General features: G+C 41.5%; 1 protein-coding gene across 2 annotated transcripts in view; it reads right to left on the bottom strand.

The window, feature by feature from the left end:
* Positions 1-22,835, bottom strand: part of LOC143737956 (protein CBFA2T3-like) — a 58,564-nt gene that overhangs the window by 6,014 nt on the left and 29,715 nt on the right. For both annotated transcript variants that reach the window (XM_077229763.1, XM_077229764.1), the window contains exons 2-3: positions 3,185-3,331; positions 738-979 (exon numbers count right to left, since the gene is read on the bottom strand). In XM_077229763.1, the coding sequence (XP_077085878.1) occupies positions 738-979; positions 3,185-3,331 (389 nt within the window). The remainder of the gene's footprint in view (positions 1-737; positions 980-3,184; positions 3,332-22,835) is intronic.

The following is a 22,835-nucleotide window of genomic DNA, read 5'->3' as shown; positions in this document are numbered from 1 at the left end:
CAGACATCAAATTTGTTTCTTTTAGATTGTTCATAGCTTTTTTAAATCAGTTACATAAAAACTTAGATTGGCCTAATTTAATACCGAAAAGTAAGTCTGACTGCCCCTGACTAACTGCTAGTGGGTCATACTAGAACTTTAGACACTGTCTTAACGTAATGGCTATGGTTCTGCAACTGGCCACAGGACTTTTGTTGCACTTGAACCACGAATACACAAAAAATAAAAAATTTAATGGATTCAGTACACCTAAAAAAAAACTAAAAAATTGCCAAAACTTTACCAAGAAAAATGATTTTATCATGTCTACATGTGTATCTGAATGCATACTGAAGTCAACTGACTTTAGGACCCAGCGGAACAGCTCATTTGCTCCATATAGAGATATACGTAAGGCCATCTAGAGTCATGAAATATCATGTTATATTTTTTTTCCACAAGAGGTCGGCAAAGACACCCGATGTAAGATATTTTGAGCTAAACTAAAATGGTTACGCATGAAATTGTGAGTTATTTTGAATTTAATGTGAGGAATGTGCTTAAATTACAATTTATTTATTATTTATTGATCAAGTAATTTAAAAGGTAAATAAAAAAAAATTGCATTAAAAAATAGAAAAAATATGAAATAAAAGAAGCTTTCTGTACACACACACACACAAAAAGAGGTATAATTTTAGGTCTTCGGGTCATTTTGACCCGCGAGGGAAGGATGAGGAAAAGCATCAGACACTCACCACTAGCCCCAGCACCAGACTGCGCACGCGCTCTCCAATCTCGGGCGAGATGTCGTTGCCGAACTGCTGTAGTGTGGTGAGAAAGCGCTTAAGCTTGCAGAGTTGTCGGGCTCCACAAGCGGGAGGGAGCTGTTGGGTTGGAAGAGAAGCCGTAGACGAGGTGGCCGGTCCATTGCTGAAGCCATTGGGAGTCGAAGGAGCTCCGTTTAGCGTAGTCGGCGAGTGACTGCTCCCGTTCAGCACTGCAGAAACAGATCCACTGTTAGCATTAGCGTTGTTTAAGTCACGCCAGGCTCCTTTGCTCTCTTTTCTATCCGTCTCAGTCCCGGAGACCCCTCTCCAGGAATCTCCAACGAAACACGCAGACGGCACATGCATCCCGAGAACAGCCAAAGAACAAACTGACACTACAGATACGCTTCGACAGCAACTAAACACGTTGCTCTGTACTCTTCGTTTCATTGTCTACACACTGCCATCCTTCTCTCTCCACAACATACACACATGCCAGTGTATTGCTTCCCACTGCTCACCCACTCGCTCACTAAGACACAACTATAAGAGGAACGTGTTAAAGAGGTCCCAAAAATAGCCCCCTGGACTGGGTTACTTTTATTCCGACAGCAGGTGTGTAGCTAAATCCGGCTAGTGAACATGTCTACCAGCTGAGAGCAGATTTGCAGCTTTCAGAGTCCAGGTCCATACGTTTGCATCTCTTCCCTCTTATTATCGAAAGCCTTCTCCCTAATAGTAGGCTGTCTATTTTTTTGTTCCCTGTTCCCTGAAGCCATAAACATCCCACAGATAAACAAGCATTACTCGAGGAGTGGACACAGCGTGAGGGCTCAGGCCATAATCCTCTGGGACATTGGGAAGCGTATGATTGTGCAAACACAGTTTGCAGGGTCCAAGTTAGGAGGCATGTTCACACTGCTGGGTCTATGAGTGTGTGCATGGCTTCATGTTGCAGAACACAGGGTCTTTCATTTCGCTTGTGCCCCTTTTTATCTCGCCATTCCAGACTGGACACATGTGGGTTTACCATGTGACTCCCACACTTGTGTTCTGGTTTTAGAGTAGGCTTCGCTACGACCCATGCAACAGGTGAAACAACAAGGCCCGTCATTGCTATATAGGGTAGCGAGATCTGATGCTGCCCGCCAATGCGAATCCCCCCTATGCAGTAAACATATCTCTTGCTGTCTATCCTAAGCACTCACACTCCCAGACAATGGCTCAACCTACCATACACAAACACTCGCAAACACACTTACTCGTGTTACAAGGGCATTCTGTGCTATAGGAACACACTCGTTGATCTAATAGAGACTTATTTAAATTATTCTGTGTTTTGCTCTAATAACTAGTGCTGGGCAACGATTAATCGTGATTAATCGCATGCAAAATAAAAGTTTGTGTTTACATAATATATGTGTGTGCACTGTGTATAATTATTATGTATGTATAAATACACACATATGCATGTTTATATTTAAGAAAATTTCCTATTTATATATATACATGCTTATGTGTGTATTTTTATATCTAAAATAATTATACACAGTACACACATGTATATTTTGTATACACAAACCTTTATTTTGGAAGCGATTAATCGCGATAATAACATGCATGCATTCCTGCGTTACAGTGGAGGTAACAAACCTCAGTATTCAAAAGCATTAAGTCTTTAAAAGCGGGCCGGGTGATATACCGGATATGTTATTATTAAGTTAGCTAGCTATAAATATGTTGACAATTCACTAACTTTAATTTGTTTAGCAAGATTCATAGTGGCCGCCAAATGCGGGTAAAGCATGATGAGGATGAAAGAGGAAGAGGAGATGCTGGATGACAGGATTTTGTTTGAATAAGAATTTAATGTACGAAATGCAAATTTTATAAAATGTATATTTATATTTATAAATACAGGTGAAACCCGAAAAATTTGAATATCGTGCAATGGTTCATGTATTTCGGTAATTCAAATTAAAAGGTGAAACTAATATATTTAGCATATATAACTATATACATATGCATGATTATACTTTTCAGAGGGCCGACATTTCTGTATTTAAAATCCTTTTTTTTATTGATTTCATGTAATATTCTAATTTTCTGAGATTTTGAATTTGGGGTTTTTATAAGCTGTACGCCATAATCATCAAAATTATAACTTTTGCACGATAGTGCAGAGTTTCACCTGTATATAAAAGCTGTGATGTAGTTAATCTGGTTCTTTTCTCTCTTTTTCTTTCTTTGTCTAGTAGAAGTTCTGAATGGCTGCTAACTTAAAATTTTGAAGCCAAATTGGCCGGTGAGTGTAAAAGTAAATTTCAAACCCTGATTGCATTATGAACTGCCGATCTACACCTGGTTTTTAGCGTGTGATGAATGCAGCAAGTTCACAAAACAAATCTACGCATGTTTGTTGTAGGATCACTCACTTGTCGTGGGTGTGAACGAAGCACTGCGATTGGCTGCCTGGCTGACAGCGGGGGGTGGCGGAGGCATTGTGGGCGGAGTCGACCTGGGCTGGGTTTTGACATCAGCGGGTGAATCTGGCATCGTTCCAGCCTTCTGTCCGCTGCTACCTGCAGATCACACACAACACTTTTATTATATATCTTTTTGTCAAAATAAAACTTAATAAAATAAAATAATCTTGAACTTTTTGCCATTTTATACATTCCCAAAAAGTAGTCAGATTGATAAAGAGAATGTGCAGCTTGTTTTTCGCCACTGAATAAAACATTTTAAAAGATATTTGCTACTTTTTATCTTACAATTGCGAGTTTACATCTTGTTGTAATTCTTTATTTCTCAGATTTCCTTGATATATAGTCGCAATTGTGTTATAAAGTCAGAATTGCAAGATATAAACATGCAATTCTGAGAAAAAAAGTCTGAATTGCGAGTTTATTTCTCACAATTCTGACTTTAAAACACACAATTGTGACTTTATATCACGCAATTCTAACTTCATATCTCACAATTCTGACTTTATAACTCACAATTCTGACTTTTATAACACGCAATTCTGACTTTATAACACACAATATCGACTTTATATCATGTAATTCAGACTTTATAACACAATTGTGACTTTATATCACGCAATTCTGACTTTATATCACGCATTTTTGACTTTATAACACACAATTGCAAATTTATTTCATGTAATTCTGACTTTATAACACAATTGCGACTTTATATCATGTAATTCTGAAAACCCCATATCTTCCTGTCGAGTGGCATGGCTTCATGTGTAAAGGACGTCTGCTAAGCATCTGGCCACAACTCTGACCAATACATGGTCACATAAAAGCTGCATGGCACTTGTTCAAACGGTATCATGTTTGACACATATGTTGTGTCTTGTTCACGGTGCTGGATCATCATGCGTGTGGCATTCTGTTTTCAGACTCTGGTGACTTATAATATTTCATAGCAGTAAATCTGTACAGTCTCCGCTGATGGAGATAAAGTGTGGCTTTGGCAGACCGAGGCTGAGGGTAAATGTCACCGCTGTTGAAAACATCCAGTCACACCTGTTCTTCTACTCAGCTGCTGCTGACGGGACTCATCTATAACCCAACACCCCCCCAACTCCCCCCATCACCATATCACCCTGACATCACCATCAATGCAGGAGATAAAGTCGCAATTGTGTTGTAAAGTCAAAATTGCGAGACATAAACATGCAGGTCTGAGAAAAATAGTCAGAATTGCTAGGTTATTTCTCTCAAACATAGAGTTTATATCTAAAAATTCTGACTTTATAACACACATTTCTGACTTTATAACACACAATTCTGACTTTATAACACACATTTCTGACTTTATAACACACAATTCTGACTTTATAACACAATTGCGACATTATATCACGAAATTCAGAATATAACATGCAATTCTGACTTTATAACACAATTGCGACTTTATATCACACAATTCTAACTTTATATCAAGCAATTCTGACTTTACATCAAGCAATTCTGACTTTATATCACGTAATTCTGACTTTATAACACAATTGCGACTTTATATCACACAAATCTAACTTTATATCACGCAATTCTGACTTTATATCACGTAATTCTGACTTCATAACAAAATTGCGACATTATATCACGAAATTCAGAATTTAACATGCAATTCTGACTTTATAACACAATTGCGACTTTATATCACGCAATTCTGACTTTATATCACGTAATTCTGACTTCATAACACAATTGCGACTTTATATCATACAATTCTGACTTTATAACAAGCAATTGCGACTATTTCATGTAATTCTGACTTTATATCACACAATTCTGACTTTATATCACGCAACTCTGACTTTATATCACGTAATTCTGACTTTATATCACACAATTCTGACTTTATATCACACAATTGCGACTTTATATTACGCAATTCTGACTTTATAACACAATTTCGACATTATATCACGCAATTCTGACTATATCACACAATTCTGACTTTATAACACACAATTGCGACTATTTCATGTAATTCTGACTTTATAACATACAATTGCTACTTTATATCACGCAATTCTGACTTTATATCACGCAATTCTGACTTGATAACACGCAATTCTGACTTTATGTCACGCAATTCTTACTTTATATCACACAATTGCGACTTTATATCACGTAATTCTGACTTTATAACACAATTGCGACTTTATATTACGCAATTTTGACTTTTTAAGACACAATTGCGACTTTATATCACACAATTCTGACTTTATATCACACAATTCTGACTTTATAACAAGGAATAGCGACTATTTAATGTAATTCTGACTTTATATCACACAATTGTGACTTTATATCACGCAATTGTGACTTAATATCACGCAATTCTGACTTTATATCACGCAATTCTGACATTTAAATTACGCAATTCTGACTTTATAACACACAATTCTGACTTTATAACACGCAATTCTGACTTTATACTGTTGAAAACATCCAGTAACACCTGTTCTCTATAACCCAACCCCCCCCCCCCCCCCCCCCAATCACCCTGACATCCCCATCAATGCCCTCCTCCTCCGCCCGTTGTCCACTCTTGTCTATCGGATGGACAGGCACTTGACAGCCAGTCACAAGTGCAACTGGATCTGCTGCTGTCCATCAACGAGACTGAACACTTCACACCGGCCCTCATCTCTGCTCCACTGTGGGACCAAACATGGCAAGTCTTCCTCACTTTTGCATTGGCCCGTATTAGTCATGTGACAATCCCTTTATCTACCAAACTGTGGTGTCATATGCTGAGTTTCTATCAGAGTTAATGTCCGAACAAATTCCAACAGTGGTTTTGTTGGATCAGTGTCAACTAGGGGTGTCACAATATATCACAAAACAAAAATGCAACCATATGTATCGTGGATACTTCATCCAAAATAAAATTTCTGTGTGAGGAAAGAAATAAAGTATCAGTAATAATCTCTGCTCCACCATGTGGGACCAAACATGGCAAGTCTTCCTCACTTTTGCATTGGCCCGTGTTGGTCACGTGACAATCCCTTTATCTACTCAGATACCCAACTGTGGTGTCACATGCTGATCTCCCAGTTCTGTCCTGAAGGAACACACTCACTGTCGACAGTTCTGGGATGGAAATAGAGTTTCTATCAGAGTTCATGGTTTCACTTCGGTGTCCCAACAAATCCCAGCAGTGTTTTTGTTGGATCAGTGTTAACCCTGTTGGTGTTTGTTTGGGCAGTGTGAAAAAGACATGTGAACAAACTTTTATCATCATGAGATTTACGCATGTGATGTGTATACCAGTGCAGATGTTAATTTCTGTGTGTGTGTGTGTGTGTGTGTGTGTGTGTGTGTGTGTGTGTGTGTGTGTGTGTGTGTTTGAAAGCACAGATATTCCAGAAGAAGTAGCATCAGATGGTGCTGAGATTAGCACACAACATCATTGGTGACAGCTCACATTTGCTACTCCTTACCACCGTCTGTCGCCAAGAGGGACTTTAGATGCCACAAACTTCAATGCTCATTTATTCTAGAGTCCTTAAGATCTGATAAATGTGTATACATTTTTCATGTGGAATTTTTTTTGGGGGGGGTGGACTTTATGGGGTGGATTGTTATGTTATTGTATGATTTTACATCTTTGCTTTGTTGCAGTACATTTTATATGCTAATGACAATATTCAGTAGTGCAAATCAAATTATTTTGTGTGTAATTCCTTTCTCATCAATTATAATTGCCAAACTCATATCCCATGGTATTTACTATGGAAGCTTGTTTCCGCCACAGAATGAAAAATAAAAAAGGTAATTGCGACTTTTTATCTCGCAATTCTGACTTTTTATTTCAGAATTGCGTCATATAAAGTCACAATGGTGTGTTAAAAGTCAGAATTGTGAGATATAAACGCAATTCTGAGGAAAAAAAAATGTTTTTCTAAGAATTGGACTTTGTAATTCTCAATTGCGAGTTTATATCTCACAATTCTGAAAAAAGATGTCAGAATTGTGAGATATAAACTCGCAATTGTGTGTTTTGAAGTCAGAATTGCATGATATAAAGCCTCAATTGCGAGAAAAAAATACCAGAACTGTGAGTTTATTTCTCGTAAATGACTTTATAACTCGCAATTGTGACTTTATATTTCGTAATTCTGAGAAATAAAGTCAAGATTGCGAGATGTAAACTCTCAATTGTAAGAAAAAAATGTGGCAATTATCTTTTAAAATGTTTTATTCTGTGGCGGAAACAAACCTTCATACTTTACTGAGTACTTTAGGGATATTTAAAAAAAAATTGCATCTCCAATTACACTGATGCATGTCCAAAAAATGGTTAAACCATGGCATTTCTTTTTAGCATGGACAGAAACAACAGTAAATGCACAAAAGTAAACATTAAACGTGTGCATGTTTCACCGAGCATGTGTTGAGCAGCAGGCGCCTCTTGTCTCAGTTCTGTCACTCACTGTGGATCAGTTGCCCTCATTTCTCTCCACTGTCACCTTCAGTCAGATAGACCTCCCGAAAAACAGCACAACACCCTGACCGTGTGCTGGGGCCACCAGCCCAGGCCATGTTCGGAGAAAGCCCCCACCGAGATGTCATGTGCAAAAATAACTAAACGTACAGGGTCACAGCCAAACTACTAACAGCCAGATAATTGGTGCTCGACCTTTGAGGGATGACAGCTGCAATAGGGTGACGGGGTACGAGACATGCTGAGGGTCCTGAGGAGCACAACTTTCTCATGTTTCTGTGTTTTAAAGAGGACATATCATGAAAAACGTTATTTCCATCAAGATGCGCTTCATTTTTTGTTCGAGATCTTGTATTGACAATGCAAGTGTCCAAAGATTTTCAATGAATTTAAAGGGGACATATCATGAAAATCAGACTTTTTCCGTGTTTAAGTGCTATAATCGGGTCCACGGTGCATCTACCAACTCATAAAACGTGAAAAGTGAAAAGTTTTGGTGAGCCTTTCTCTGCAAGCATGTAAAAAAAAAAAAGCCGATCTGATTTCGCTCCCCTTCTGACGTAGGAAGAAGATCTTATTATAATATTACCGGCCCTTAATCTGCACATTTACACACAATTCGCAATGGCAAAAGTTGAAGCAAAGCATGTAAACTGTCCTGTCGTTGAGCACAGACGAGCACTGAACACTATTAGACCAAAATATGTGTCAGCTTGTGAAAAAGTGAAATATGACGGTACCTGCAAGTCGATGAGATCAATCAAAGTAACTCCACAATGTCTCCACTAACCATTCAGAGACGTCCAGGAGCGTCTAAAAGTTGAACCTCTTCCTGAGTCTCTGTAAGGCTTCATTCGATACTGGTTATTTTTAATGAGTGAGATTCGCCGGTTTTGTTATTGCCGGAGTATCCGAAGCTCGTGTAAAGGATTGGAGGAGCAGCAGCTCATTTGCATTTAAAGGGACACACACAAAACGTCTCAGGTTACTATTGTAACCATAGTTCCCTGAGAACAGGGAACGAGACGATGCGTCCATCGACGCCATGGGAACGCCCCCAGCGTGACTGCGTCTGAAGCATCTATGTCAACTAGTCCAATGGAAAGAATGAGCGTCACGGGCGGGTGACGTCATGACCAGGATATGATAAAAGCACATCCGGTGCAAACCGGCATTAGCTTCGAAAATTGCCGAAGCAAGCCGATCACAGGGATGCAGGAAGTATGGCAGGGTGACGCATCGTCTCGTTCCCTGTTCTCAGGGAACTATGGTTACAATAGTAACCTGAGACGTTCCCTTACGAAGGGAACTCAACGATGCGTCCATCGACGCCATGGGAACGAGAATACCCAAAGCGCCAGAATTCCAAGTACCTGAGTGTCAGTCTGTTGTAACTAAGCACTAAGCACCTGAGAACCTGGGGCAGCATCCAGGTCCAAGCTGTAAAACCTCATGAATGTGAGCGGTGAGGACCAGCCCGCCGCATCACAAACGTCTTGGAGAGAACTCCAGATAATACGCTTAGAAGCCATACTCCTAGTGGAATGAGCCCTGACCACCAAATGGTTGGCCAGAAGACTCACAAGCAAGAAGAATAGTCTCGACTATCTATATGCTCAATAGGTTGGATTTTCTCGACAGAGAAGTCCGATGAACATAAGTGTCCAGTGCTCGCACTGGCACAAGAGGTTCAGCTTTTCCTGGTCCGAAAAATGGGGGAGGACAGAAACCTGCAGCACAATAGGCCTCGGAATAATGGTAGGCACCTTTGGAACATATCCATGTTTCGGGTAAGATTGCCTTGGCCATCCCGGTGCACTCAAGGCAGGTGGGGACCGAAAGGGCCTGAAGGTCTGACTCTTATAGGGACGAAATAGCTAGCAGAAAATAGTCTTAAAAGAAAGGAACTTCTCTGAGACCAAATCTAAGGGCTCGAAGGGAGCCCCAGATAGGCCTTCTAGAACTATTGCAAGGTCCCAAGCCAGCACCTTAGTGCAAGTTGCATGCCTCAGCCTCAAAGTGCCACGAAGGAAACGAGTGATCAGGGGGTCTCGACCCAAAAATGTACTACCCACCAGGGCGTGGAAAGCCGCAATGGCCGCCACACATATTATACCTTAAGCGTGGAAGGACATAGACCTGATACAAAGCGTTCTTGCAGAAACTCGAATACTGTGTTTACTGAACAGTTAACCGGATCCCACTGACGCTGGTAACACCAAGAAGTGAAAAACTCTCGAAATAGTGAATATAGTTTCCTTGTAGCGGGAGCTCTGGAGCTTAGAATGGTCTAAACAACCTCGGTTGAGAGACCACTCTCTATGAGTTGGGCCCCCTCAGAGGCCAAACCCACAGTTCCCAAATCCCCTGCCGGGGGTGCAATATTGCATCCCCTGCCTGAGACAGAAGGTCTCTCCTGATCGGGACCTCCAAGGGAGGTCCGTCGAGGAGAAAAATTAGGTCCGCAAACCAAATTCAGCTCGGCCAGGGTGGTGCTACTAAATAGGCTTATTCCATCCTGGCGGATTCACTCCAGAACTCCTGGGAGCAGAGCAACGGAGGGAAATGCGTACAGACGTAGCCTCGGCCACGTCTGCACCATAGCATCCAGCCCCGAGGGGACTGGTTGAGTGAGGGATAACCAGAGTGGACAGTGCGTCGTATGCTGAGACGAGAACAAATCCACTTCTGCCTGGCCGTAAAACTCCCATATTTGCTCCACCACCTCGGGGTGGAGTCCCCTGGCCTCAGCCCCTGCCTCGACAGGGTGTCTGCTCCAATATTCTGGCCCCCCCTGGAATATACACTGCCCTCAGACAGCGTAATCTCTTGAGGGACCAAAATAAGAGGCCACCAACGTGTTGTCTGTGGGTCAAGAACCAGAGTTTCCTCCATATAACCAAGGCGCGGGGATACTGCCGCGTGATCTTGATCGTAAGGAGTGGGTTTCCCCTCAGGGAGAACCCTCTGGTCCTGAGCCACCTCTGTAAAGGTCTCACGTACAGCAGGTCAAAGGGTATCACATTGGACGCTGCTGCCCTGAGGCCTAACAGTCACTGTTCCAGAACAACACATGATGGCCCCTCAGGTCTGGGAGGAGATGTCTCAACGCATTGAAGACGACCATCATCTCTAGGCAATTCATGTGCCAAGAGAGATGATGACTCCTCCACAAGCCCTGAGCTGAGCGGCCTTCCAATACCGCTCCCCAGCCGGTGAGGGAAGCATCTGTCGAGATCACAACTCGATGGCAAAGAGCTCCCAACACCGGACCCTGGGTTAAGAACCAGTGTTTCCTCCATATAACCAAGGTGCGGAGACACCGCCGCGTGATCTTGATCATACGAAGTGGGTTTCCCCTCGGGGAGAACCCTCTGGTCCTGAGCCACCACTGTAAAGGTCTCATGTACAGCAGGCCAAAAGTTATCCCGTTGGACGCTGCTGTCACAAGACCCAACAGTCTCTCTAACTGTTTTACAGTGCGTGACTGGCCTAGCCTCAGCTCTTTTGTGGCTGTTAGGATAGCAGCTACACGAACGGGCGACAGAGTGGCCCGCATCGTCACTGAATCCCATACCACACCAAGGAAAGTGGTTCTCTGTACTGGAGAAAGCACACTCTTCTTGGCATTGAGCCTCAACCCCAACATCTGCATAGGAGCGAGAACGACACCTCGGTGCCGAACCGCTAACTGTTCTGATTCCGCTAGAATCAGCCAGTCATCTATGCAATTCAGAATGCATATACACTGCAGCCTGGCGGGGCCAGAGCTGCGTCTACACGCTTCGTGAATGTGCGGGGTGATAGAGCTAGACCGAAAGGAAGTGCCTGATACTGGTGTTCTTTGCCCCAAAGAAAACCTCAGGAACCTCCTGTGCTGAGGGAGGATGGAGATATGGAAGTATGCGTCTTTTAGATCTATCGTGAAAAACCAGTCCTCGGATCTGATTTGAGTCACGATCTGTTTGAGTGTCAGCATTTTGGAATTGAGTTCCAGCACCAAACACTCCAACAGACGAAGATCTAGTATGTGACGCAGCTCTCCATCCTTTTTTGGAACAATGAGATAACGACTGTAAAGACCCGACGCAATGTCGGGTGAGTACACCTGCTCTATAGCTTCCTTTGCTAACAGGGCCTTTACCTCTTGCTCCATTACCAGAGCCTGCTCGGGATGCACCACTGTGGGCAGCACCCCGTTGTAACGAGGAGGACGAGAACCAAACTGGATTCTGTATCCTTTCTCTACAATCTGCAGGACCCAATGAGAAATATTCGGCAGAAGCTTCCACGCTGCCAGAAAATTTACTAAGGGAACCAGCCTCTCGAGGCTGGTCTCTGGTGTTATCGAGACAGCCAATTCCGGAGCCTGAAACATAATGGCAGGAACTACCTGAACTGGCCGCTCTAAGGCCCCCCTCAGAGGGCGCGAAACCGATGCTGTGCCGCAGCATAGCATCAGCGACTCGCTGGAGACCGCTGCGCCCTGAAGCACCGAGGGTGGCAGGGTTGGCAGAAGGGTCTCGTGAGGACCCCGAAATGGAACGGGCACCGTAAAATGAGGTGTACACCGCTCCACTTCGGTCGGGGCTGTCCTCACAGGCCTGATGCGTGAACATCAGGACCTTTTTTTCTTTTGAGCCGCAGCCTTCTCAGCGTGAAGAACGGTCCTCGGATCCGGCTTCTGCTTTGAAGGCTTTGGCTGCTGTGTTGTGTATGAGAAACTAGACGGCTGGAGCTGCTCACGCCCAGCAGCCCCAGGGGGTTGGACATAGCGAGGGAGAGATTATCTTGTATCTTTCTCTATGATTCCCATCAAATTGAGCCAGAGGTGTCTCTCAGTGACCACAAGGGCTGCCATCCCTGAGAGATAAATCTGTGGCCCGACGGAGTTCTCAAACCCCATCGGGCCAAACTCCCTCACTTCTGTCCAAATACCGCAGCAGGTCAGCCTGATATGCTTGTAGCACTGCTATGGTGTGCAAGCAGGCCCATGCTAGACCCACTGCCATATATGCTTTTCCCACTAGATTAAACAATAGTTTTCTTTAATGGTTTAGTGAGAGAAGCCGACGCCTTCAGGTACGATACTGAACCGGGAGACAGATAGCTCGCAAGCGTCTGTTCTACCCGGGGTATAGCCATACCCTCTTAACCCCCAAATATCTGAATATACATGAATGTGGGGGCTAAAAGACAAGAGGAGTAAGGCTTTTTCCATGATCTAGACAGCTCGCTGTGCAGATCGGGAAAAATGGAAGGCCCCGTGATGGAGGTGGAAAAATAGAGGGAAGGAAACTCGTTTAATTTATTTTATTTTTAGGACGAGTGCCCCCTTATTTCTGCTGGCCATAAATATTTAATTTATCTACAGCCTTAGTAAACACTTCCACCAGCTTATTATTTTTTATATATATTCACTTTATTTTATATATAATATATAAACTATCATATATATATATATAGGCTATATATATTTCTCATACGCTGGGGAAAGATATGGCAAATTCACTTCCCCCATGATTGTGTCACTTTCAATGCCCAGCACATCTACCTCCTCGGAGGTAGAGCACTGAAGCATTGATTTCTCTCTCTCCCCGGGCGGAAGAGACCGCAGCGCGGGCTTCCGAGACCGGCGAGAGAGCACTGGATCCCTCGTGGAAAGGGAGGAGATAAGATCCGCGGACCCGTCTCCAACCCCGTAAAGAGATCCTATTCGCGATCCACAGGAATGCATTCTCCGCGCTGCCTCGGCAGACGCGGGACCTGTCACCCTGAGAATTGCGAGCCCGGCCACTTTCCTCGAAAAGTGACAGGCGGGAGCGGAGCATGCGAAGCGAAAGCTTCTCACAATGTTGGCAATCAGCCCCCTCGGAGGCTGATACCGCATGCTCTACTCCCAAACACATCACACAAAGCTCGTGTGTGTCCCTACTCGTTAAATAGCGCGAGCAGGGAGAACACAGAGTTGTGCAATTGTTTAGTTTCCATAAATATATATATATATATCAGACAGACAACAGTAAATATAACAGACAGTTTGACACAGATCGCTTGCTGAGGCAACAGAAGCTAATGCCGGTTTGCACCGGATGTGCTTTTATCATATCCTGGTCATGACGTCACCCGCCCGTGACGCTCATTCTTTCCATTGGACTAGTTGACATAGATGCTTCAGACGCAGTCACGCTGGGGGCGTTCCCATGGCGTCGATGGACGCATCGTTGAGTTCCCTTCGTAAGGGAACGGCACGTTTTTGCTCAACGCCAAAAAGGGGCAAATTTGACAAGCTATAATAAATGATCTGTGGGGTATTTTGAGCTGAAATTTCACAGACACATTCTGGGAACACCATATATTTATATTACATCTTGTGAAAAGGAGCATAATATGTCATGAGGCGTAAAAAAGTCACATAAACCACGCAAAATCCAATCAGAAACGGATTTCCAGAAATGCGATTTGAATAGGATTTCAAACCACATACAGATGTAGATTGAAATGGATTTGTAAAAATTGCATTTCATGTAATTTTTTGCTGTTCACATCAGCTCATTCTGATCGGATTTCAATCGGATATGCACAAATGAGTGGGACTGACGGTGTGAAAATAGCCATAAATGTCAATTTTATCTGTCGCAGCAGGTTATTTCTTTAATAATTCCCAAGACGGGATTTTTTTTCGTTTGTTGTTTGACATCTGTCGGTTTGGGGTTCTTCATATCCCCAACAATTTGAGACAAAGCAATTGTCTTCAAATGTTAATAAAGAACAATACATAAAATGGTAACACTTTACTATAAGGTTCCTTAGTTAACATTAGTTAATGTATTAACTAACATGAACTAAAAATGGGGAATACATTTGTTAGAGTATTTATTAATCTTTGTTAATGTTAGTTAATAAAAATCCAGCTGTTCATTGTTTGTTCATGTTAGTTCACAGTGCATTAACTAATATTAATAAATGCAACCTTTGATTTTTATAACGTATTAGTAAACGTTGAAATTGATACTAAGATTAATAAATGCTGAAGAATTATAGTTCATGTTATCTAAGGTAGTTTACCTTATTGTAAAGTGTTGCCCATAAAATAAAGGAAATGTGTAAAGAGAAAGATCGACTTATGTTAATAAACATAACAAGGTATTAGGACTAATGTCGCACCGACCAAAATATGCGCTAGGGTTAATAGGCTAGTGCACTGCCCTGTGCATCGCTGTCGCTGTCACTGCCAAATGTAGACAGGTAGAGAGAGATCGTGCTAAAGCCACAAGCCCTGCCTGTCCATCTGTCACTCAGCACAACAGCTTTCCGTCTCACTGAGGACATTAAGCAAAGAACAGTCACACTGACACATCAGTCACACGTAACCTGAGGAAACATGATGTTAGTATTCAACAGGAGCCATATGCACGATCTCTGTGATTTGAAATTATTTCAACTTAAAAATAATAATAAAATGCATTCACTCCCAGGCCGCCGCTTTACAGTTGCCTGACACAACAACACGGCCATGATCACTTCTTTTAATTTACATGTATATGTGATCAGATATGGTACTATATATTGCAGATATATTTACTCATGCAGTATAAACACATATATAAAGACTTATATCTCACATTTTATAATTATTTGTTCATGTTATAAATGTTTCATAATTTCAAGCCAGTTAACAAAAGCACAAGCACACCTGCATGTACTGAAGTATTTAGCAAAGAGATTATCAGGCACACATTGTAACACGATGTTAGTATTCAATAGGAGCCATATGCACGATCTCTGTGATTTGAAATTATTTAAACTTAAAAATATTAATAAAATCTATTCACACCCAGGTATGCTGCTTTAAATTTGCCTGACACAACAACAGGGCCATAATCACTTCTTTTAATGTACTCTTATGGGAGCAACACATGGTAATTCCTGCATGCATTCCCAAGGGATTCTGGAAGTTGCCATGGCCTGTTGCAGTGGCATGAAGTCCCACCGGAGGACTGGGAAAGAGAAAGAAGCGCTGTCGAATATACACGGACACAAGGTGAGAGAGGCAAGGCTGCCCTGCTCTGCCTGTTGTGGGATTACAGATATCTGATTAATCTGACCAGCTAAAGGACACAGTAGGACACACACACACGGCACTGGATTTCACTTTTAATACATTAGAAAGTCCATGTATGAGCCCCTTCTCTGACCATCTGTGCTTCCATAAAGCCCAAACAAAGAATTACTTAGATAAGATACAAAGAGAGACATTGCTAACCGAACAGAATATTCAGATGTATGACCGCTTCAGCATCTGTAAAAGCACATGTGCCCATCTTTAGCAAAGAAAAATCACTTTTTAATATCTCAGTTGTTTCTGCAAAACAGCCTTAAAGTCCCCTTGTTGTGAAAATCAAGCATTTAATGTTGTTTATATTTCCATTGCTGAGTATTTTCTCCTTAAAACTGCAGTGAACCAAAGACAGTCTCAAAAACACGCTTTGAAATCGCTGGTGTTTCTGACGTCACAAACTACCTTGTAACCAATCAGATCAACGTGTGATCGTCAACGAGTGGATCTCTGAGTGAGTAAATTTGCATAGTCATTTTTTAAGGAAAAAAGGTTGTCATTTGTTGATCAATGATGAGTTGTAAGGGATAAAATGATTGGTTACAGGAGGACTCCTAGTGAGACAGAGAGAGTGAATAACTCACATAAAGCTATTGCTGGTCACCAGCATGAGGTATGTGTGGGACCAGCATGGGATGCTGGTTTTCTGGCATGGAAAGCAGGAGTGGATTGATATTTTAATGAAACAACTAAGAATTATATTACTCTGTGTATCTTCTTACTTTAAGAAATAAAGCATGTGCATACATACACAGTCAATCATACTTCTATGGAGGGTTGTCGCTGTAGTGGGATGAAAGGTGGTGACAATCATAATCCAGCAGTTATACTATAGACCCCTGTTGTAGGAATAATTTTAATATTTATATTAGTTGTATGCCTGAGATTTAAATGAAAACCAAAAAAAACATGCAATTTGGTTAAATATTTTTTGCTAATATCTGCTTCTCTTACCTCCCTAAAAATGGTTTAGTCCGATCTAAAGTATTTATTAATTATTCTGCAACACACTGCACTTGGGTGAATAAATGTATTAGCTTTATTTAATAATATATTACCAGTTCCATATTATCTTTATTAAAAAATAATAAAATAAATGATTTTGTTTTTTTAAATTTAACTGCATTCTTGTCAATTTCTAAATGTTTACTTTTTGATTTATGAATTATAACAGACCGATGGGAATAAAAAAATAAAAAAAACTTTTAAAATAAAGGTTTTACAACAACATGCCCATCTTCTGTTATGTGTGCCTCCATGCTCATCTATTGTACAGTATATGATATTGGTGGAGGGCGGTGGCCCAGAATCCTCCAGCTACGGCCCTGCCTTTATGAGGCACAAAAGCCATACTGTCAGATCAATAGGACAAATACATCTAGCTTACAATGCAATACGCTTTTACCAGACCTCCTACAGATGTGTGACTTGATCCTCAATGCTGTGAGTCTGTAATAATGTTAAAGCAGTCTCTCTGGGCTTCCGCCCTGACCATATGCTTGATGTCTGGATAAAAACGCACAAGTATAGGCCAGCAAAAACTAACCTTGTCCATCTGCTATTGTGCTATAATCAGATTGAAAAAAAAAAAAAAAAAAAAACACCACAAAAGTGCTCCTGTTTGTAATTCGGTAACTTTTTTGGGAGTCTTTTGAGATCAGTGGACATTTGCTTTCATAAAAAGATCCAAACACTGTGATTTGCTCTTTGTAGAGTTTGTGAGATGTGTGTGTGTATAGCTTTATTTAGCTATACCTAGTTATAAGTTAGCTAAATCTGACAAAACTTCTTTCTTTGGATGCCTAGGGTTACCATCAAAGGTAAAATTAATCATAAATAAAGTAATGTTTTGTGTTTTAATTAGTGCTGGTCAACGACTAATCGAATCCAAAATAAAAGTTTATGTTTTCATAATTTATTTGTGTGTACTGTGCATAATTATTTTGTATATACAAATACACACACATGCATGTATATATTTAAGACAAATTAGTTATTTATATATAAAATATTTATATATAAATTATGTATAAATATATACAGTATATGCAAATATTTCTTAATTGTGTGTATTAAAATATATACAAAATAATAATACACAGTACACACACACACATATATTATGTAAACACAAACTTTTATTTTGGATGTGATTAATCGTTGCCCAGCACTAATTATAATATAGAGTAAAGAGGCAAATATATTGGCCAAAAATCTCTTTTAGGGTTACCATTTAGGTAAGTCTATTCTAGGGTTACCATTTAGGTCGTATTATAGTCATAATAATATGTCTTATATAAAAACAGCAGAAGACTAGTGTATGACCTCATTTAGATAGCTAGGTACACGTGTGTGTGACGTGGTTCCTTGCTCACACTGACACTTGTTCTAGCCATTATAGTTTGTCCTGTGCTACCTTACCCTCAAACACAAAGAAAACCCCTCAAGGTAACCCTCTCTCATCATTTCACATGGCTTCTTTTCCCTGTCCCTGTAACTACACCCCCCCTCCCCTTCATCCAACCCTCTGTAATTCCCCCAGTCTCTAGGAATGCTCTTGTTTTTAATTTCTCCCAGCTGCTCTGGCTCTGTGCCCGACCGCCTGCCTTCCCACATCTGCTCCCCATCAGGCCGCTGCCGAGTCCTCACAAACAGAGGCCTCTCATCAAAACAGCAGGATTACAGCCCTCGACCCCTGGCCGGCACTTCAAGACCCGTCCGTCCGCTATCCCTCGAACTCAGCCATCCCACCATCTCCCCTCATCACCACCCAAACCTCCAATGGAACGGAGCCCATATTCAAAAATCTTAATGCTGAAAAAAGAGACTCAGATCTGACCGGGCATTATCCCAATATTCCTCTTTGTAGAAGTCTGTGTGAACTAGTATGGGAAGTGTATTGTTACCTAGACCACATCATATGTGCATTTCCCATGCGAAGGAGGTTCTTCTACTCTTACATCAACCTCTACTCTTACTCTTACTTAAAAGGCAGCTGCCTATATACTGTAGGTTGAAAACAGAAAGGCAGCTCATTATGTTTTGGAACAGAGTTAGAAAGTCAACTTGTCTACACCTAATTGGCCGGCATCATGTGCTCTCCACACCGAACTTATCTCTCAATTATTTACAACTCAGAGTACAATAAGGGTGAGAGATCACACAACACACAAACACACTCTCTGTGAGCCTAAGCAGGCGTCTTCAGCTGAGCAAATATGTTTTGAGAAAACAAACATTCAGATGGTAATAAATGCGTATTTAGTCACAAGCTGAACAGACCCCTGGGCCCTGAGACTGAGTGTGTGAGAGAGATGTCCAGCATGTACGCGTGTGTGGGAAAGAATGTCGGGGTCACCAAAAATGGTGTGTGTATAACCACAGTACAGTTGTTTTAAAGAGTGTACGGACACATTCTCTTGTCGCTGTTCCAAAGAGATCCACATATTCTTCTGTTATGAGGAAGACGTGTGCTAAATGATGTTCTCTTGGGTTTCACCTCATCTAGGAAGTGGTAAAGAGGGGAATATCTCAGCTCAGCTTGAACATAACTGTTTATGAACAGAGCGAAAGGAAACCTGTTTATTGACAGATCGTTTTCCAAACACACTTTCAAGGGGGTTTACCCTGTTTTACCCAAGAACAATGTGTTCATGGATCCACATCGTTGTCCAAGATATAGTCCTAACCCTACTCTTGACCCTAAACCTAATTATTACCTATGCCTAAAATGATCAGTTGAGAAGAATGTTGTTTCCAATCTTTTCCTATCCCTAAAGTTGTAGCAATAGATATACCTGGAGAAAGCTATCCATTAGCACCCCAGTGGCATAATGATTCAGTATGGCATCTACTAGCAGGGGTTAATTGTCAAAACTAACCAGCCAAACCTTGACCCCACTGACCAACAAAGATGTTGATTCAGGAACATGTCCTACAAAACAAAGTCATGGTCTACGTCAGGGGGCTTCCTCTTATCTTGCTGGTTTGGTGCATGTAAAGTATAGTTGATGGACCAGCTTAACCACCCTGAATAAAGCTGGTAAAATTGGTCCACCATTACAAGGAATTCTTGCTGGTCAGGCAAGTTAAGAAACCTGGGACATCAGCATCTCATGCTATGAAGCAGCATCCAAAACACAAGCTAGATTAGCTCTTATACTCGCTCATATTTTATTTTGATTATTGATCAAAATGTACGTAAGTCTCAATGCCATCTGTTCTCCACAGGGAGGGTGTAATCAGTGGTCAGGACTCTAGAAAGCCCAGCACTACCCAAAAAGGCAAGAAAGAAAAAAACTTCCTTTTCAGATTTCTCCCAATGGCTGCTAATAAAACCCAGATGTTGCTGAGCTTCTCTATACCCTACTCCCTCCTATCCTCTCTTCAGCTGCCCGGCCTTAGCCATTCCTAAATAAAGGAAAGTATTTGTGACATTCAGCCGAGCCGGGACGTGCCAAGAACAACTCCCCAGCTCGGCCCATCTGGAGTGTGTTAGGACAGCGCTGGGCACCAGTCGAGATGCAGAGATGAGTGTTCGGCCACTTCTGCATGAGTAAAGAACATTCAAGAGGCAAATTTACAAGAAGGAGCTTGTTGTTTAGCTTCATGCAAGTGGTCTGGGTTTTTTCAGTGTGGAGAATCTCTCCGTTTCACAGTCCAAGACTCGTTTCTGACTCTCGTGTCCCTCCACCCTTCTGAGGACTTGTTGCGTTTGTAGTTGTTTCCTTCGCTGCCTGAAGTAACCGTCGTGCTTTAGGCGGTGGAAACATGTTCAGTGTGTGTCGTTGATCAGAGCTCAAGCTCACACACCTGAACAACAATAACTGTCACAAGCACACACACACACACACACACACACAGGAACGTCCTCAGCTCAGACACCTGGGGACTGGGAGTAATGCAGGCATGCAGCCATCACCAACACATCTGTCAACTGATATTCAAAGACAGAGAGTTCTTTAGTGAGAGGGGAAGATAAAATAAATGTGTAAAAGACAAGGAAGAAAGTGAAAGACTGTGTGAAAATTAGGCATACACTCTGGGCTGACAAGATGTCTTGTTGCACATCGGTGTTAAATTATATTGACTTTGTCATCAACTGGCAGATGTGAACACAACAAGCAATGAGGTTTCTATTGTTTAATGGACCAACTGTAGCATATCACTGGCCTAAAATCCTCCTCTTCGTAATTCTTTACATTAAACATTTTCTCTCAGAGAGAGAGAGTTTGCTTGATGCTGGAAACAACATTAAGCTACACAAAGCAACAACATTAAGCTAAAGTCAAGTCAAGTCAAGTCAAATATATTTATATAGCGCTTTTCACAATACAGATTGTATCAAAGCTGCTTCACAGTATCAATCAAAACAACTTAATGTTTGTTTATTACTGGAAAAAAGACATCCAAGTTTGGTAGAGCTGATCAATGGTATGATTGGTTAATTAATTTGAATATCCTAAACAAAAGAATGAAACAATTTTGCTCTTCTAAGTGAGACATAATTCTAATGGCTGTTTTATTAATGCTTGGACAAATAATAAAACATGCTTGTCCTTTAGCCCTACAGGAACGATCGTTAAGGAACGATTACAGTTTTCCCATCAAGGCTGATAAATAATTATAATAGCTTCGCTTTCCCTAAACTCATGTATTACTTTTATAGTGAGGAAAAAAGAGACAAAATGATCTATGACAGGAATCTGTTTGCTCTCCGCACTTCCCCAAACAAGCTCCCCAATCAAAACACCTGCAGCTTCACCCAACACCAATTAGCTCATCAAGCTTTTAATTACTCTGTTAATTGCATACAGGCAGCGTGAGGGGCGGCTGGGGAATTAGACACAGAAGCCCTCCAGAGGACCCGCCTTGACAATTCTAACAAACAAAGAGGACGCGTGCCAAGCAAAACACACAGGGCCTGTACACACACACACACCGCAGATCCCCAGCTCACATGACTGGAAGAAAAACAAGATTGGCTATAACGCCAGGCTATCATGCTCACCATCTGTTACTGCGCTAGAAGTGATGTCACATCCTGTCACATGTGTGACTATTACCTGGGAGAAGGATGAACATGTAAATGAGTGGAAAGAGTGGTTGTGTGCACTTCTGCTGGCCGAATAGCATTGTACCATAGTTCTCCTATTATTTTTACAATAAAAATTCAAACGACTCTCTGACTACATCCATCAAAATGTGTGTAGCATACTGTGTTTAATACTGTATCCTCACGCCATCAGCCTTTACCTCATTGACTCATTATTTGATTAGACTGCCAAATGTCTCATGAGGCAACAATGTAGGATATCTTTAACTTGAGATATTTACAGTTGAATGCAGTGTACTGATTCCCATAATGTTTTGTGCAGTACTGCTAGTATTTCATTCTATAATATATCTATGTCTTAAGTCAGGATCTGGCTCTGCCGACTGTACTCACAACTGACTTCCTTTTTTCATCCTAACTCCCTGACTCGGATAACTAGCTCTTTTTTCTCTCTCCCTCATATATTCTCTGAGAAAACAGCAGAAGTGTTTGGCGTAGGAGGCGTATCCAGGAAATAGTGGCCTGGCTTCCTGTGAGACAGGTGCACGATTCGGGCCTGACAGCTGCTGTCTGTCCACTGTATTCACTCTCTCTCTCTCTCTCTCTCTCTCTCTCGTTCTCTTAGGCTATGGCCAGCTGTAGCCTAGTACTGCTCTTGTTTGCTTTGGCTCTTGCGTCATTACAGCTTGCTGATTTATGGAGCACAAAAGGCTATAACCTGCTCAACTCACACACATGCAAAAATATCACATGAATATATACATAACCAAAGTTATCTATCTACAGTGTATATTAATATTCTCTTCTATGAAATTATTGAAGCAGTAATGGTACAGTGATCCTCACCATTAAATCCATGTCCCAAGCACACAATTATAATTATTTTCTTATTATAATTTTATGTACCCCACATTCAATCACTTTCACATTTTGCACT

This window comes from Siphateles boraxobius, unplaced genomic scaffold (genome assembly GCF_051911475.1).
Source record: "Siphateles boraxobius isolate OS27281-9 unplaced genomic scaffold, OSU_SipBor_1 134, whole genome shotgun sequence".
Lineage (NCBI taxonomy): Eukaryota > Metazoa > Chordata > Actinopteri > Cypriniformes > Leuciscidae > Siphateles > Siphateles boraxobius.
This window is presented reverse-complemented; position numbering and strand designations above follow the sequence as displayed.